The sequence below is a fragment of the Hemiscyllium ocellatum genome, chromosome 6 (genome assembly GCF_020745735.1).
Source record: "Hemiscyllium ocellatum isolate sHemOce1 chromosome 6, sHemOce1.pat.X.cur, whole genome shotgun sequence".
Classification (NCBI taxonomy): Eukaryota; Metazoa; Chordata; class Chondrichthyes; order Orectolobiformes; family Hemiscylliidae; genus Hemiscyllium; species Hemiscyllium ocellatum.
Genome location: NC_083406.1, coordinates 80,580,447 through 80,599,138, shown reverse-complemented (window position 1 = coordinate 80,599,138; position 18,692 = coordinate 80,580,447). Strand labels below are relative to the sequence as shown.

General features: G+C 38.8%; 1 protein-coding gene across 1 annotated transcript in view; it reads left to right on the top strand.

The window, feature by feature from the left end:
- LOC132816773 (centromere protein J-like) overlaps positions 1–18,692 on the top strand; it is a 95,452-nt gene that overhangs the window by 22,818 nt on the left and 53,942 nt on the right. Inside the window, exons 3-7 of the mRNA XM_060826705.1 lie at positions 1,439–1,562; positions 9,027–9,125; positions 13,310–13,475; positions 13,896–14,013; positions 15,277–16,930. Of these exons, the coding sequence (XP_060682688.1) occupies positions 1,439–1,562; positions 9,027–9,125; positions 13,310–13,475; positions 13,896–14,013; positions 15,277–16,930 (2,161 nt within the window). The remainder of the gene's footprint in view (positions 1–1,438; positions 1,563–9,026; positions 9,126–13,309; positions 13,476–13,895; positions 14,014–15,276; positions 16,931–18,692) is intronic.

Below are 18,692 nucleotides of genomic sequence, written 5' to 3'. Positions count from 1 at the left end.
TCCCTCCTCCCTACCTTTTATCTTAGCCTGCTTGGCTACTCTCTCTCATTCCTGATGAAGGGCTTATGCTCGAAACGTCGAATTCCCTATTCCTGAGATGCTGCCTGGCCTGCTGTGCTTTGACCAGCAACACATTTTCAGCTATCTTGAGACATTGTCTTATTCAAGACCTTTGACAGTGCAGCATTTTTTTAAAGATGGTTTAAGATATAGAACCGAAAGTTATACAGCTTTTCAAGTCTGCTCCAGCATTGAGATCATGGCCGATCTGATAATCCTCAACTCCACTTTCCTGCCTTTACGCATAACTTTTGATTCCCTTATTGATTAAAAATCTATCTGTCTTTGCCCTGAATATACTTAACGACAGGCCCCTACAGTAAAGAATTACACAGATACACTGCCTTCTAAAAGAAAATAATTACTGCTCATCTTTATCTTAATTGACGTTATGTCGTCTGTCCCTATCTGTCTGGGTTGGAGTAAAAGGTTTTGTGCATCTATTGGAAAATGGCATGGGAATTCTCGCAAGTGTCCAAGTCACTATGTATTCCTCAATCAGTATCACCAGAGCAGGCTACAAGATTTTTTTTGTCATGGATATCTGAAAATTGGCTATCACGTTTCCCATATTATACAGTAATTACACTTCAAAAATATTGCTGTAAGGTTCTTTGGATTTGCAATCCTATTTAGTGATCATCAAAGTGTACACTTCCACAGTGAAAATATGAACTCTAGTTATTGAAACAACTTGTCACAGCAAAAAAAAACAAACACAAGATATTCAATGGAATCATGGTATTATACACCGCAGAAGGAGGCCACTTACAATTCTAATGTTCTAATTCTTAAAGCAAAAAAACTCTCAATTTCCTCTTTTTAGTCAGCTTCTGTGTACAAGGAGAGGAATAAAGATTATCCATGACATAAGTTTTTGTTATTGTTAGTTAACAAATATCATCAATAGTCAACCACAAAAAATATTTGTCTTCAATAGGTAGTTTTATTGTCTTTTTAAGAATTTTTTTTGTTCCTTTTAACTTGCACTAATCCCTTATGGTTCAACTTGGTGATTTCATACATTTGTGATAGACCATCTACCTCAAGTCTTCCTTGCTTAAGTTTGTCAACAATCAATGTTTGAAGTCTTTATCTTAAAAACGACTTTGTAGCTTTTAATATATTTAACTAGGATGATTGGGCATTAGTATGGAGCTGGAAAGGCACAGCAGGTCAGGCAGCATCAGAGGAGCGGGAATGTCGACATTTTAGGTCCAAGCGCTTGGTCTGGACCAGTCCTGACCCAAAACGTAGACTTTCCTGCTCCCCACACTACCTGACCTGCTGTGCCTTTCCAGCTCCACACTTTATCGACTCTGGCTTCCAGCATCTGCAGTCCTTATGATCTCCATTAATCATATAATCCCTTTTGTAGTTAAGAGAATGGCAACAGGAAAGACAAGAGCAACTAAAGAAGCAACATCAGGAGCAGCTTCAGCGACTGGTGCATGAGCAACAGACACTACTTGGTCTTATTGGTACACAACAAGGAATTGCGGGTAAACAAGTTTGCATATTAAGAAGTTTTTTTTGGTCGATAGCATGCCATTCTATTACTGAAAATGTGTATTTGAACATAATTTATCATTGATTTTATTGGTTCTCAATCTTTTTGTAACATTCTGGAATTTGCAATTAATAAATATATATGACTGCACAGAGAAAACTAACTTCCAAGCATTATTTGAAATAATGGGCAATAAAATTCACAAGCCACTGTGTGCTAAAGTAGAGACTGAAAACGACACTCTCTAAATTTATGCATATAGTTAGTAAGTGAAAAGTAATTCAAAGCAAATGATTACAATGTGGGTAGTCATTTAGCTCTTCGTGTCCATGCCAGTATTGTTGCACTAATGCAACAAATTTTTTAAAAATTGTCATACTGTTAACCTTACTGTTCAACACCTTACAATAAATAATTACATTGCACAGAATAATGAGTATGGTTTCTGGCATTCATCTGCTGGATCATCATAAGTATATTAGATTTTTGCATCATGTCTGTTAATTCTGGTGCTGCTAGATTACAAGCACTGTCAAATAGCATTTCACATTGTACCCATATCAAACCATTCTAACCAGTAGTGCAGGATACAATAAAAATGTTCTCTGAAGTCTGGTCAGTCTTTTTTTCCCCCCCCAGATGTCAGACAGCCTTTTTTTCTTCTGAAGATTGATACTCACTTGGTTGATGTGGGAGTCAATGAATTTTATTTTGTTTGGTGTTAGTCTTATTTATTATTTTTAAAATTTGTCATTTATTGTTTTAAAATTTCATGAATTTGAACAAACATTTGTTATTTGTACCAATATTTTGCTGAATCAGCAGTCCTTGTCTTCTTCATACAGTCATAAGAGTCATAGAGACGTACATTCTGGAAACAGGCCCTTCAGCCCAACCTGTCCATGCCGACCAGATATCCCAACCCAATCTAGTCCCACCTGCCAGCACCCGACCCATATCCCTTCAAACCCTTCCTATTCATATACCTATCCAAATGCCTCTTAAATGTTGCAATTGTACCAGCCTCCACCACTTCCTTTGGCAGCTCATTCCATACACGTACCACACTCTGCGTGAAAAAGTTGACTCTTAGGTTTCTTTTATATCTTTCCCCTCTCACCCTAAACCTATGCCCTCTAGTTCTGGACTCGCTGACCCCAGGGAAATGACTCTGTCTATTTATCCTATCCATGCCCCTCATAATTTGTAAACCTCTATAAGGTCACCCCTCAGCCTCTGACGCTCCAGGGAAAACAACCCCAGCCTGTTCAGCATCTCCCTGTAGCTCAAATTCTCCAACCCTGGAAACATCCTTGTAAATCTCTTCTGAACCCTTTCAAGTTTCGCAACATCTTTCCGATGGGAAGGAGACCAGAATTGCATGCAATAGTCTAACAGTGGCCTAACCAATGTCCTGTACAGCTGCAACATGACCTCCCAACTCCTGTACTCAATACTTTGATAATAGGTCAATAAAGGAAAACATACCGATTAATGTTATAGAAAGTTTTTGACGACTTGCTCATCTACAAATCTTGCTGTTTAGTAATTTTGAACTTAGATTTTCTAAGTTGATGCTCCAATATAGCATTTACAGGCATAACCATAATATGGGTGAAATGTTTATACTGAGGCCCTGATTTAACCCTGAACTATTTGATTGAGTATAACCTGGGCTTTGTGATCTGATTGAATGCAATGTAATCCATTTTACCTGGTTTGATCTTGAGGAATATCCTATACTAGACCTAGTAATGCCATAAGACAGCTGTGCCACTGTGTCATCTAGCCCTGGGCATTAGGGTGAGAAAATAGTCACTAGAACTGTTTCATGTAAAAATCTGCAGTGAAAGGTATTTCATGGTGTTAATGTGCAGTATCAATGGAAGGAAAAGGAAAGAAGGTCATTCATAGAGTCATAGAGAGCTACAGTATTGAAGCAGACCCTTTGGTCCATCCCATCCACGCCGACCAGATATCCAACCCAATCTAGTCCCATCTGCCAACACCCGGCCCAAATCCCTCCAAACCCTTCCTATTCGTATACCCATCCAAATGCCTCTTAAATGTTGCAATTGTACCAACCTCCACCACTTCCTCTGGTATCTTTTCGATAAGGAGACCAGGATTGCATGCAGTATTCCAACAGTGGCCTAACCAATGTTCTGTACATCCGCAACTTGACCTCCCAACTCCTGTACTCAATACGCTGACCAATAAACGCCTTCTTCACTCTCCTATCTACCTGTGACTCCACTTTCAGGGAGCCCTGAACCTGCACTCCAAGGTCTCTTTGTTCAGCAATACTCCCTAGGATCTTACCATTAAGTGTATAATTCTTGCTAAGATTTGCTTTCCCAAAATGCAGCACCTCCTATTTATCTAAATTATATTCCATCTGCCACTTCTCAGCCCATTGGCCCATCTGATCAAGATCCAATTGTAATCTGAGGTAACCTTCTTTGCTGTCCACTACACCTGCAAACTTACTAACTGTACCCCTTATGCTCACATCCAAATCACTTATGTAAATGACAAAAGGTAGAGGACCCAGCATCGATCCTTGTGGCACAGGCCTCCAGTCTGAAAAACAACCCTCCATCACCACCTTCTGTCTTCTACCTTTGAGCCAGTTCTGTATCCAAATGGCTAGTTCTCCCTATATTCTGTGAGATTTAACCTTGCTAATCAATCTCGCATGGGAAACCTTGTCGAACGCCTTACTGAAGTCCATATAGATCACATCTACCATTCTGCCCTCCATAAATCCTCTTCTTCAAAAAACTCAATCAAATTTGTGAGACATGATTTCTCTTGCACAAAGCTATGTTGACCATCCCTAATCGGTCCTTGCCTTTCCAAGTACATGTACATCCTGTCCCTCAGGATTCCCTCCAACAACTTGCCCACCACCGACGTCAGGTTCACTGGTCTATAGTTCCCTGGCTCATCCTTACTACCCTTCTTAAACAGTGACACCATGTTAATCAACCTCCAGTCTTCTGGCACCTCACCTGTGACTATCGATGATACAAATATCTCAGCAAGAGGCCCAGTAATTGCTTCTGTAGCTTCCCACAGAGTACTCGGGTACACCTGATCAGGTTCTGGGGATTTATCCACCTTTATGCGTTTGAAGACATCCAGCCCGCCCTTCTCTGTAATATGGGCATTTTTTCAAGGTGTCACTGTCTATTTCCCTATATTCTATACCTTTCGTATCCTTTCCCACAGTAAATACTGATGCAAAATATTCGTTTAGTATCTTCCCCCATTTTCTGTGGCTCCACACAAAGGCCACCTTGCTGATCTTTCAGGGGCCATATTCTCTCCCCAGTTACCCTTTTGCTCTTAATGTATTTGTAAAAACCCTTTGGATTCTCCTTAATTCTGTTTGCCAAAGCTGTCTCATGCCCCCTTTTTGTCCTCCTGATTTCCATCTTAAGTGTACTCCTACTTCCTTTATACTCTTCTATACCTGACATATGCTTTCCAGCATTCCCTATACCTACCAACCTTTCCTTACACCCTAACAGGAATATACTTTCTCTGGATTCTCGTTATCTCATTTCTAAAGGCTACCCATTTTCCAGTTGTCTCTTTACCTGCGAACATCTGCCCCCAATCAGCTTTTGAAAATTCTTGTCTAATACCGTCAATTCTTGCCTAATATTTTCTCCAATTTAGAACTTCAACTTTTAGAACTGGTCTATCCTTTCTATCCCTATTTTAAATCTAATAGAATTACGGTCGTTGGCCCCAAAGTGTTCCCCCAGTGACACCTCAGTCACCTACCCTGCCTTATTTCTTTTTAAAAAAGCTGCAGAATTTAGAATCTTGGTGGCCAGATTAGGCTATAAGGTGGAAGACTGTGCAGAAGTTTAAAGTACAAAAATCTAAAAGAAAAAAGTGTTTCTGAAAGTGAAGCAAGCCACTTCAATCACTAACTATGTGCATGATGCAAGCAGGATGCTGCCATTAAGCCAAAAAAGACATTCTTCCTCTATACGAATTGGGAATATATCTGAAATCCCTTGTTTCTGTGATGCTAGATACCCAAGCTGCACATTCTAACAGCTAGAGATCATATTGAATGACACTTCTCATCATCTATTCACAATAGGCAAGTTACTGATCTTATGCCCTAGCCCATGCTTGCAAACCTCAAGTTATAATGTCTATCATTAGATGTGATTCTGAAATTGGACAGCAAATGTAGAGGAGTCAGTGAGCTAAGAATTATGTTCTAAACAACATAAGATTATCAGTCAGACTTGCAATGTGGTTTGCTTATTCTTGTTTAAAGCAACATATCCTTAAGCATGGACCTGTCCTCACAGGACAAAGGTACATCCATGCATTTCTGTTGAGGTGTCAGCCTGGTGAAGTTACACAACAGGGTTCCTTGTGTGTCAAACAATGTAAGCAGCAAGTGATAGCAGAGTGAAGCAATTCCACAACTAAGTCGATCCAAGCTCTGCAATCCAGCCACATCCATCTAGAAGGACAAGGACAGCAGACACATGAGAACACCAACTGCAAGTTCTTCTTCAAGCTGCTCACCTTTCTGACTTGTAAATATATTGCTGTTCCTTCAGTCTCACTTTTTCAAAGTCTTGAATTCCTTTCCTCGTGATATTGTGGGTTTACCTATACGACAAGGACTGTAGCAGTCTGAAAAGGCACCTCAGTTCAACTTTCTCAAGGGCAACTAGGAATGGGCAATAAATATTGGCTCAACCAGCGACACACCATATCCCATGAGCAAACTTTAGAAAAAGCATGGGGAACAGTAGTTCTCTGGCAAATATTTAATGACAGCAACTCAACATATCAGTGTCAACTTTCAAATTGAAAAGCATATTTTTGTCATGCAGCAGAAATTGTTACTTCCTTTGAAAGTTTGTGTTCTTGCATCTATCCTGATGAAAGTTAGAGAAGAAGCCTCTTAAACATATCTCTTTTTCAGCAATTCTGAGGAAAAATTGATCTGTAAAAACAAATGAAAACCTAAAACTCTGAGAAGGAAAAATGTGAAGCTGTTCATAGATTAGAATTATGTTTAATCTGTGACCAGATGGCATATATGCAAGATAACAAGGCGAGATTCAAACATAATTAACTATAGCAATTTACAAAGGAAAAAGTAGGTGCAAAGAAATGATAATAGGATATTAGGGGATGTATACAGAGGTTGTTTACTAACCTGAGATTTTTATTATGCATAGATTTATTAATTATGTTGCATAATTTCTTTTCAGCTTTGTGTATAAAACAGATCAATGCAAGTGTTTTCCAATTGTAAAATTGCTACTTGGTAATTTATTATGCTTATACAAAATTGACATCAATGTAGTATGTTATTTTTGTAGTATTGCCAAATAATTAGCCCATTCAGTGATTTTCATCTGGAATTCCTCTTTTATTTTCTGACTTTGGTTAAATCCATCAACCTATTTTACTCTTCTAGCAGTCTTTATTTATAGATTAAAGTTATACGTTTTAATTCTGATAAGACTTTGGAGACTATCTTGTTGCACAGTTGGTAGTGTCCCTGCCCCTCAACCCGAAGGCTCACATTCGACTCCACTCCACAACTTGATGTTTGTGGAATATGTGTTCGTAACATGGTCAAGTATTAGTTACCAACCAGTAAATCATTCTGACACACCCATGGTGGTTGGTAAGAGTGAGACCTCGCCTGGCTAGTCATGTTTGGATGGTGACCTGATGCAGGAAAAACTACAGGAACAGGGATAAGCACATGCTTTGCCCCATGAATCATTAGATGTGGAGAAATTGCTAACACCAGGGCTTAGTTCTGAGTTGGAGATTACAATGTATTACCTTAATATTGTTGGCATCTCCACTTACTAAAAGTAATCTAGGATTCAATTATAAATGCACAACTTTGGGAGGAACAAGTAGAATGAGAAGAACTAGACACCTTCAATAACCTGTTTGCATGTTCTTGTCTTTAAAAGCCATCATCTTATACCTGTGCCATAAACATCAGCAATTTATTTAATAATACTGAATTGTAATTTTGCTGAAAATGCCAATTTTGTTAAAACTTTTTATCTTGCATTCATCAGGACAATTCACAAAAAATATCACAGTAAAAGGAGAAAAACATTTCTACTGTATGAGATGAATATGCTGATTGGTAGATTCGCTGCCATGATAAAGTTAGCTGCCAAACTTCTTTAGGTTTTTAAAACAGGCAAATTGACTGCTCAAGGCATTGGCTAAGTTTTGAACAAGATCCTGAGCATAATGGCCAATTGCCATCATTCCTACTCCACTTTGTTCACTTTTCATTGGTTCACAGGATGCAGGCATCACTGGCTAAGCTAGCATTTATTGTCCGCCCCTAACTGCTAGAGGGCAGTTAAGAGTCAACCACATAGCTGTGGGTCTGGAATCACATGTACACCAGACCAGATAAGGGCAGTAGTTTTCTTCCCTCGTGGGCATTAACGAATTAGATCGGACTTTCCAAAATCGGTTGCTTCACTGTCATCTTTAAATTCCTAATTCCAATTTTTAAAAAATATATTATAATTAAATTCCACTATCTGCCATGGCAGGATTTGAACCTGTGTCCTCAGATTCTGGATTAACTGTCTAGTGGTAATATCTCTAGGCCATCACCTCCCCTTAAATTGATTCCAGATCTCTTGACTTTATTGTAAGCATGGTTGAAACTTGGAATGTTAGAATAATACCTCACAATGGAGACTTTAGTAGAATATACACTGAAAGTAGATTTTGAAAGTCTCTCTGTGTCAAATGTTGTAGTATTGGAATTTTATCTATCCTGTGGAATAGGTCCACTAGGTCAGCACTGTAGATACCAAGTACTTCAGCTTCTGCAAGTTGGTGTAAACATGGTAAAATGATTTATATGCTGCAATTGGTTCTGATGCTGAACTCCACATTTGTCAGCAGTATGTGATTGAGCTCTCATTGTGGAAGGCTCAGCCTTTGGATGAATTGAAATGGAACTGAAGCCTTAGAGAGACCTTTATCAAATTTGTTAAACACAAATGTTTGAGATTATCCAGTTATGGTGTAGTGTCACTTGTTTTATCAATCCACAGGTTAAGTTTTGAATTCGGCTGGTCATGTCTGGAATTAATAAATGTAAGGAAGACTGGCTTAATGTCACTGAGTGTCCCAGATGAAAATAGATATTGCCAAAGAACGATATTTCCAATTATCAGTTTTGTTCAGCTGTTTGCAATAATAGAAAATGTACAGCTGAAATAAACTGTGAAATAACATGTATAATGCAGCTTCTTTAGTGTCTGTCTTATTCTGTGCAGCTAGGTGTCATTTGTTATTATTTTAGAAAAGATAGTTACAAGTGTAACTTTTGTCAAGTTATTACCGTTGAGAAAGGTGCTTTTGTCTTTGAATTTTTAAATCTTCCATCCTCCATTCTCTTTTCCAGGAACGTCAAGTAAATTGCAAAATATGGAAGAACAACATCCCGTTAAAGCTGTCGAGCAAAGCCCAGAGCATACTAAGCAAGAGAGTGATGTTCTTGAGGGTAAGCAAATAAAGCAATAACTTGCAATAAAATTTCACTTTGGAATATTTATACAGATGTGAGAAATAGCTGTGCTATATATATATTTTCAAATAGTATTGAAACTATTGTTGCATTGAATGTTAATAGACTGAAAATAGATGTTACCAAAGAACAACCTTTCCAAGTGTCAGTTTTGTTCAGCTGTTTGTTCACACATCTGATTCAGAAGACTGCAGATTACAAAATTATTTAAGTATATAATCTAAACTGACCACTTTTGTTCAGTACTCGGGGCTGTGACGCAGTTGATGACCAGAATCAGAGTTACACAACGGTATTGCATTATTTAGAAAAAGTGCAGAGTTTTGCTGGTTCCTTGCCCAACAGCAGGGAAACAATGATAGCTCCTTAGGAAAATGCCTCTCAGTGACATTAAACCAGCTTCCTTACATTTATCAATTTCAGACATGACCAACAGAATTCAAAACTTAATCTGTAGATCGATAAAACAATTCATGCAACACCAAAATTAGATAATCTTACTGTGCTAGTAACCCAGAAACGAAGAAGGGTTTCCTGAAGAAGGGCTCATGCCTGAAACGTCAATTTTCCTGCTCCTTGGATGCTGCCTGACCTGCTGCACTTTTCCAGCAACACATTTTCAGCTCTGATCTCCAGCATCTGCAGTCCTCCCTTTCTCCTAGTAACCCAGAAACCCAGGTAATGCATTGGGAATAAAAACAAAATGCTGGAGACACTCAGCAGATTGGGCAGCTTCTGTGAAGTGAGAAACAGTTAATGTTTCAAATCTGGTATGATTAGATTAGATTCCTTACAGTGTGGAAACGGGCCCTTCAGCCAACAAGTCCACACCGACCCTCCGAAGAGTAACCCACCCAGACCCAGTTCCCTCTAATTCAGCTAACACATTGGGCAATTTAGCATGGCCAATTCACCTAACCTGCACATCTTTGGACTGTGGGAGGAAACCGGACCACCCTGAGGAAACCCACGCAGACACTGGGAGAATGTGCAAACTCCACACAGATAGTCACCCAAGGCAGGAATCGAACCTGGGACCCTGGTGCTGTGAGACAGCAGTGGTAATCACTGAACCAGCGTGCCATCTCTCTTCAGAACTGAAAGGAACCAAAAAATTGTGACTTTTTTTCCCATGCAGTTGCTAGATGGGGTGGAGGTAGTAGTGGAACACACTGAGGATGCTGGGACCAAAGGACAAAGTAGTGGTAATGTTAGTAAAGATATATGTAAAACAAGTGTACACGTTCACGTGAAAAGGAGAAAATGGTTCTGCTCTGCTAATAGCAAAACCAAAACACTACAAGTACTACACTTCTGGGAAGGATGTAGATGGTAGAAAAATTGAGTATTGAGGTCAAATTCTAAAGTTGTGCTCCTCAGTATTGAATCCTAGAAGCTGAAAAGTGTCTGAACAGTTCTGGTCCAGCTAGCTAGTGTTGAGCTTCTTTGGAGCACTTTAGATGGTCATGGAAATATTAGTCTGGAAGCAACGTGACTTATTAAAACAACAAGCAATGATAAGGTTGGGGTCATTCCTACAGCTGGAGTAGAGGTGTTCCACAATATGGTCACCTGATCCACATTTGATCTGAAGGAGACTGTTGGCCAGCAATTACAGTAGACAAAATTGAAAGAAGTACAAGTAAAATGCTGCTTCCTATGTAAGCTGATTGGGGCCATTGATAGTGAGGAGGGAAGAGGTGAATCTGTAGGTGTATACCTTCTATGATTTGTAGGCAAATCCCCATGGTGGAGTAATGGATGTGTTAGGGACAATGGAGGAGTGGACCAGAGTATTCATGAAGGGAATGGTCCCTTTGAAATGCTGATACTAATGGGGAGAACAAGATGTTTTGTGTGGTCTGGTCTCATGTGCTCTCACGCGCTCTCATGCTGTAGGCCAAACCAGTTTCAGCTGCTTCACCAATGACCTTCTCTCCAAAATTAGTTCAGAAGTGGGAATGTTTTCTGATGATTGCACAATGTTCACCACTATCCATAACCCCTTACATACTGAAGCACTCTGTGTCCAAAACACTACCTGGACAATATGTAAGCTTGTCTAATTAGTGCCATGTAACAGCTACAACATGCAAGTTCCTGGAAATTACCATCTCCAAGAAGATAGTGAGTCACACACCATCTGACTCCTCAAGGCAAGTCTGTAAGGCCTGAGTTAGGAGTATAATGGAATGCTCCTCGCTTGCCTGGGTAAGAGTAGCTCCATCAATATTTGACAAGTTAACCACCATCCAGGACAAGGCAGTCCAATTTATTGGCATCCCATTCTCAAACACTCACTTCCTCCACCACTAACACGGGGTGGCATAGTGGCTCACAGCGCCATGGACTGAGGTTCAATTCCAACCTCAGGCAACTGTGTCTGTGTGGAGTTTGCACATTCTCCCATTGTCTGCGTGGGTTTCCTCCGGATGCTCCAGCTTCCTCCCACAGTCCGAAAATGTGCAGAATTGGCCATGCTAAATTGTCCATAGTGTTCATGGATGTGTAAGTTAGATGCATTAGTCGGGTGAAATGTAGAGTAATAGGGGAATGGTTCTGGGTGGGATACTCTTCGGAGGGTCAGTGTGGACTTGCTGGGCCGAAGGGCCTGTTTCCACACTGTAGGGACTGTGTTCTATGTTCTAACACACAGTAGAATATGTGTGTTTCATTTGTAAGGTGAATTGCAGAAATTCATTAAGGCTTGTTGGACAGCTTCTAAACCCTCGACCGCTACCACATCGAAGGACAATGTCAGCAAATGCAAGTTCCTCTCCAAGCTACTCATTGTCATGACTTGGAAATACATTTTGTTGTTCCTTTTGGTGCTGGGTCAAAATCCTCAAACTTCTTCACCAATAGCATTATGGATGTACCTACATCAAGTAGACTGCTGTGGTCCAAGAAGGCAGCTCACCATCATCTTTTCAAGGAGAATGAATCAGCATTTCTGCCCATTCATCAATCGGTGAAGCCCACATTCCCTGAATGAATTTTTAAAATTCCTTTCTCTAACAAGATCATCAATGGACAAATGACGTTTTTGTAGTTTGTGGGATCTTGTGCATAAATTGGCTCCTATACTTATTTGCATGAAACATAATATTCTTTTGGATATTTGAAAGGTATGATGTGTTATAAGTGAAAATTCTTTGAGAAAATGTGTAGCTCAGGTTAAGGTTCTCGACGTAAGCTTGCTTTCTGAGCTGGAAGGTTCATTTTCAGACATTTCGTCCCCATACTAGGTAACATCATCCTTGAGCCTCTGAAGAACTGGTGGTATGGCCTGCTTTTATTTGTGTTTTGGTTTCCTTGGGTTGGTGATGTCATTTCCTGTGGTGATGTCATTTAGAGTCATAGAGATGTACAGCATGGAAACAGACCCAACCTGTCCATGCCAATCTGATATTCCAACCCAATCTAGTCCCACCTGCCAGCATCTAGCCCATATCCCTCCAAACCCTTCCTATCCATATACCCATCCGAATGCCTCTTAAATGTTGTAATTGTACCAGCCTCCACCATAATCCTCTGGCAGCTCATTCCATCCACTCTTGATCTTTTACTTAGGAGGTGGTAAATGGGATCCAAGTCAATGTGTTTGTTGATAGAGTTTCAGTTGGAGTGCTACACTTCTTCAAATTCTCACGTGTGTCTCTGTTCGGCTTATCCTAGGATGTGTTGTCCCAGTTGAAGTAGTGTCCTTCCTCATCTGTATGTAAGGATACTAGTGAGAGTGGGTCATGTGTTTTTGTGCCAAGATGTCTGAGCCAAGAGGCATCATGGTAGCCAACACACTAAAACAGCAGCTTATGAACTTGAAGAACCCTATGCAGACAGCAAGCACAACTAATGTCATTTACAAAATACCTTGCAAAAACTGTAACAAACACTACATTGGACAAACAGGCAGAAAACTAGCCAATAGGATATATGGACATCAACTAGCCACAAAAAGACATGACACACTCTCACTCTCACTCTCACTAGTATGACACTACCTCATGAAGTAGTTCAAAATATTGTAAATTAAGTCTGACAGTACTGTATTTCAGCCTTGTTAGCACAAAAAAACAGAAGTACAGGATACAAAGTTAGTAATGTGAGTACCTACAAAACCTGCGTTCCTAATTTTTGAAAACAAAAATCTTTTGTAGGTGAGAACGAAGTCCAGGATGAACCAAATTCAGGATGCTCATTTTCAGATGAACCTTCAGACACACATCAAGGAAATAAAGATTGTACAAGTATATCTTTCTTTCCATCTCCATCTGAAAAGCTTGATCATAAAGATCCTCTATCCTTTACAGCTTTAGAGGAAAGGTAAATGAAAGGTTGGAACTCTCATAATGAACACTGAGGCTTCCTGATTTATATACATCTAACCTGTGAAAGCTTTTACTTAAGAATGTGATCAGTGTATTCCAATTTGAGTACAAATCAACTTACAAACCGACTCCATTACCTGGGGAACTGCCTATATATTCAAATAAAGGGTTACTTTAGTTACTCACATTAACAAATGATTGGCAAAAACCTAATTTGCAAAATATTCTGTAATTATTAACACAATCTAAAACAATTGTATGCTTTGTGATGGATTGAAATGTTTCTGAAAGTATATATAACAATTTTGTATTGATATACTGCCTTGATATACAGCAGTTCAAAGGCAAAGATTATTGAACTGTGATTAAACTAAAGGAATTAAAACAAAACTGCTCTTGTTAATATTTTTCATAGGCCAATTAAACCAGGAGTAGGTATAAGGAAGGAAACTTATGAAGAATACTTGGAGAAGCAGATGCAAATGGAAGAAGAGAGGTTAAAACAACAGCAACTTAAATTGAATCAGCCACAGGTTTGTGTTTGGAACAATAAATCTAAAATGCATTAAGTTAAACATGTAGTTTGAGATTTGTGAAATGCCATAAACTATAGAAACATTAGAAATCATTTGCTATTACTTAAATTATTCAAATTAATTATCAGATTATTCATCAGATTTCAAAATGGCTCTATTGGGAAGCTGTCTGCATTCTCCATCTCTGTACTAGAAGTTGTAGATTAGAAATGTAGGATTGTTTATGGCACAGAAGGTTGTCATTCTGCCATTGCATTGGATCGACATTCACTCTGTGGGGAAGCATGTTGACAACCAGAGGATTTATCCAGGAGCTGTGGTTAGCATGAAAAGGGCTACAAAGAGGGCCTAGGAGCTGGGAGGCCTCCTCTCTCACCCACCTCCTTCCCCTTCTCACTCCTCTTCCTGTGTCGTTCCCTCTTCCCCCTCCCAATTCTGCCCTCCAACCTGAGTCCTGATTTTCTTTCTTACCCCCACCCCAGCGAGTTCTGCTATCCCAGATATTGCTTTTATTCCGTTCTTCTTATATCTCTCTTATGATCCATTAGCTTGTTGATATGAGCTATTTATTCTTTGGAACCCTGTACCTCAGAAGGGAGTAAAAGCAAAGTCTTCTCATATTTGTAATTCAGAGGATGATAGGCCATCAACATCAACTCCACTTCCCAGTATAATCCCCACATGTCTTTATGTCGAAGTATCAGTGCAATATTGTATTGAATCTACTTGGTGAGGATCTACAGGCCTCTAGATTAGTGAATGACACAACATCACAGTCCTCTGAGTGGGGAATTTTTTTCCTTGACCTACTTGTCTTGAGAACCTCTTCCATACTTGTAATCCTGTCTTTCCTTCTCTTTACTATCATCTGTTTAATTTAACCCTATTTCCTTCTGTTCTTTTTATGTGTCTTTAAATCTCATTAATGAAGGAGTTAGACTGTCACTCCTGCTTTTCATGTCCTAGTCTTCTCATTATCTGCTGACACTTGCAGGATTTTTCAGCACAAACAAATTGCTCCATTGAATTTTGGGCCAACATTACTACTTCCAACCACACCCCTTTATCTTCCCAATTTTGAGAATGGGTCTGGAAATACAGTTTGTAGTATTCTTTGAAGTCAACACTACTTTATTAGAAAGTGTGAAAATAGGGTTTTGTTTGAATGATTTTAACGCATCAAGGTAACGTTATAAATTTTTAAAACTATTTCAAAACTGTCACTAAATTCTTATTTACTATACTTCTATGTTTTTAAAGGACAAAGGCCATCAAAAGAGGAAGTTTCTAAAGTGTGGCGAAGGCCTAGCAAGATTCTCAAAAGTTAATTCAAGATGTTTGACATCCAAGAAAATAATTGATAAGGAATCAAACATAACGAATCAACCGGCAGCAAGTTCTCAAAGTTCAGTGAGCACAACACATCAAAAATTGCAGTGCAAATTTACAACGTTAAACAAAGAAAACCATTTCAGAAGCTCAGCTGGGCTCATCAACAATCCAGCAGCAAATAATAAAGGAAAGAACAACTCTGCTTTGCGTGTTAAAAGGTTAACTGTTTTGGATAATTGTAAAGGAGAAAATTCCTCCCAGTCACCTCTGAAAATGCAGGCTGACAGAAAAAAAACTACATTAGTTGGTAAAATTCAAAATATCCCTAAAACTATTAAAACTGAGTGTGCAAACATGGTTCAGAAATACGAACAGAGTGCATCAAAACAAACTGGACAGAGCACTGTCACTTCACATAGACCAATAGCAGTTCATAATGGTGAGAAATTTCAGACAAATGAACATGTTGTTCCTACACGTCCAAGTAATAAAGAAGCAACTGGGCATGAACATACACTTGAAACATCATTTCAGAAAAATTTGGAGAAGTGGAACAAGGAAAAAGAGAGAGAAAATATAGAATTGAATGAATTTGAATTTCTGGAAGAGGCGGCTGAAGAACTTTCCTTCTCTAGCAATTCTTCCTTTGTACAAAAAATGATACAGGGTAACTGGCAGAACAATGAATGTCGTAGATTGTCATCTACCCCAATCAAATCTGACCAACACAAAACCGTTGAAAATTCAAGTGAGCCAGTGAATCGTGGGAATACAGATTTCGAGGAAGATGTTAATCTTAAAAGTCATAATATTTTAGAATATAGGAATAGGGTAAAAGAAAATGGGGAAACTGTTATTGGCTTACAAACCAGTGATAAAGTAGCATTCAAAACTGTTGACTGTGATCCTTTAGAGGATGAATGTAGCAGTTGTAATACCACTTTGGATTCTGAACTTGATGACCTTGATTCCACACTGACGAATGAAAAAACAATGAGGAAACAGTCTGTGATCTGCAGCAGTGACAAAGAAGATGATCCTAAATGTAAATGTGGAAAAAAGCCAACAGATATTCTCAGTAAAGACAAGAATATGGATACAGATCTTGACTTGTCCTCCTCCTCATCATCTGATGTTGATATTGAAATGCCTACTGTAATAGAAAACAAGAAGATTTTGTTGAGCCAGAAACAAGATTCATCTCTCTCCAATTCGAGATGCAAAATCAGTTCAACTTTCCATCAAGAACATGTTGATTTTGATGATGAACAAACATGGGCTGACCTAGATGAAAGTGGATTAATTAACCACGAAGATAACTCAGCAAAGTCTGTTAATTCTTCTGTATTAGATCGATGTTTCTCTTCTGGAAAAACTAATGAGGATAAAATTATGCAAAGAAAGGTTGCTTCTGCTAAGAAAGGAGTTGTTGTGGATGAAAAGAACGTGGATAAAGCCACGGAATCACCCCCAGTCTCTGATTTGATAAAGAGATTGTTTCCTTCACTGAAAACCAAGAATGAGTCTGGATCTGATCAAGGACTGGGACAAAAGTTTAAAGCTGTGAATGATAAACCAATAGGTATAATATCTATATACTTTATATTTCTTAAATCAAAGTGAAATCGATGTATGTTTTCATTGTTAAGAATTTGAGAAAACTTGTTGCATACTGGAGAGCTCAGTATTTCTATTGGGCTTGAGCTGGTATGGCCAACCTTCAGTGGCAGAGAGCAGGATTTAAAAAATATAATTCTATTAATTTTAAATATTAAATCCTGACTTCCTTTTTAAGCACTTTAAAAATAACAAATATTTTGTGTACTGTTGGAAGAGGCAGTCAGTCTGGGATGATGAAAAGTTTGTAGGTATGAAGCTGGAGGTGAAATGCTGCTTGTTGTTGTTCAACTTGACAAACTGCCAGGAGATTCAGAATCTGGACAATCGCTTATTCATGCAAGCATAGGGAGAGTGAGCATTAGCATAGAACCAACTTGGGAAAGTTGTACATGTCTTCAGGTTTATAAAGCCATCCAGTCACACATTGAAAACCTATCTAGTCAATTCCCACCATATATTGTCCAGTTGTCCTGGTGTAGTCTCCTCTTTTCCCAAGTGTACACAGCATTGTCCAAGTTTCACTCAAATCCTCCATTATCTTTGCTAGTTGTGTAGCCCTGCTCCCTATCTATCATTACTTGCTTTCCTATTGTTGGTTGTCCATGTTTCCATTCCTTATTCTGCCTCTGTGCCTATATAGCTTTTTATTATTACTGGCAATAGTTCTTAAAAAGTTAACCTTTAACTAACTAACTAACCCGAACTGATTCAACCTGTTGTGAGAACAGGGGAATATGTAAAGGTGATTAACCTACGTACCGCTTAATCCCAATCTCGCCCAGTTTCTGTCCTGCATGTTGTCATCTCTACCTCTGAGTTCTGGAAATTTGCTTTCAATACCTCCTTTACATACTAATCCAGTATGATAAGTATTTAGAACATTAATTAACTGTACCCAGCTCAGTGCTAACATTAGGTTTCCATAACTGTGATGTGGTAAATGGAGTGTAGGTGGGAGAATTGCAGAGAGATTACAAATGGAGGTATACCAGAAAGAGGGGAGATAGGCAAATGTATTTTCCTATATCTCTTAGCATCTCTAATTAAGGAACAGAAATTGAGTTGAAGGATAGAGGAAAAATTGAATAAATGGAACCACCGGATTTGCAGTAGAGACTAAACAGCAAGAATGGTATTCGACATTAGAGCAGAAGTAGTCAACAAATAGTAGGTTGAAGATGTCCGAACTGGACTGAGAACCATACAAGAGCAGAGACATTTGGTTGTGAATTGAGAGGTAGTTATTGATTTATTTGAAGTTTCACTGCAGAGGTAGGTCGCAGCATTTTGTGTCACTTCACCACCATTCCTTCAAAGACCACTCATTTAAAAGCAGGGACTAAATAACGAAGGTAAACACATACATTTAGCAGAACAAGAGATAGGAAGACAGATAGGCAAGAATTATGCAATAGGAGCTGTTTAGAAAAGAAATACGAAAGCCCAACAGGGCAGCAAATGCGAGGTAGGAACACAATGGGCCTTTTTTTTTGCTTTGTTCATTGTCATTAATTGCACTCACTACAATCACATTCCTCATGATAATTTACATGATTTTTAATGTGCAAAAATTATTAAGTTTTTGTTTTTATTACGTAAAGTAATTAAAATGTTAAGACTGGATACAAGTAGTCAATGTGTTAGGAAGGGACAGGGAGCTTAAAGATTATGGGGTATTACTGACTAAAGTGCTCTCAGGGGAAAATGTAAAACCATCAAAGCCA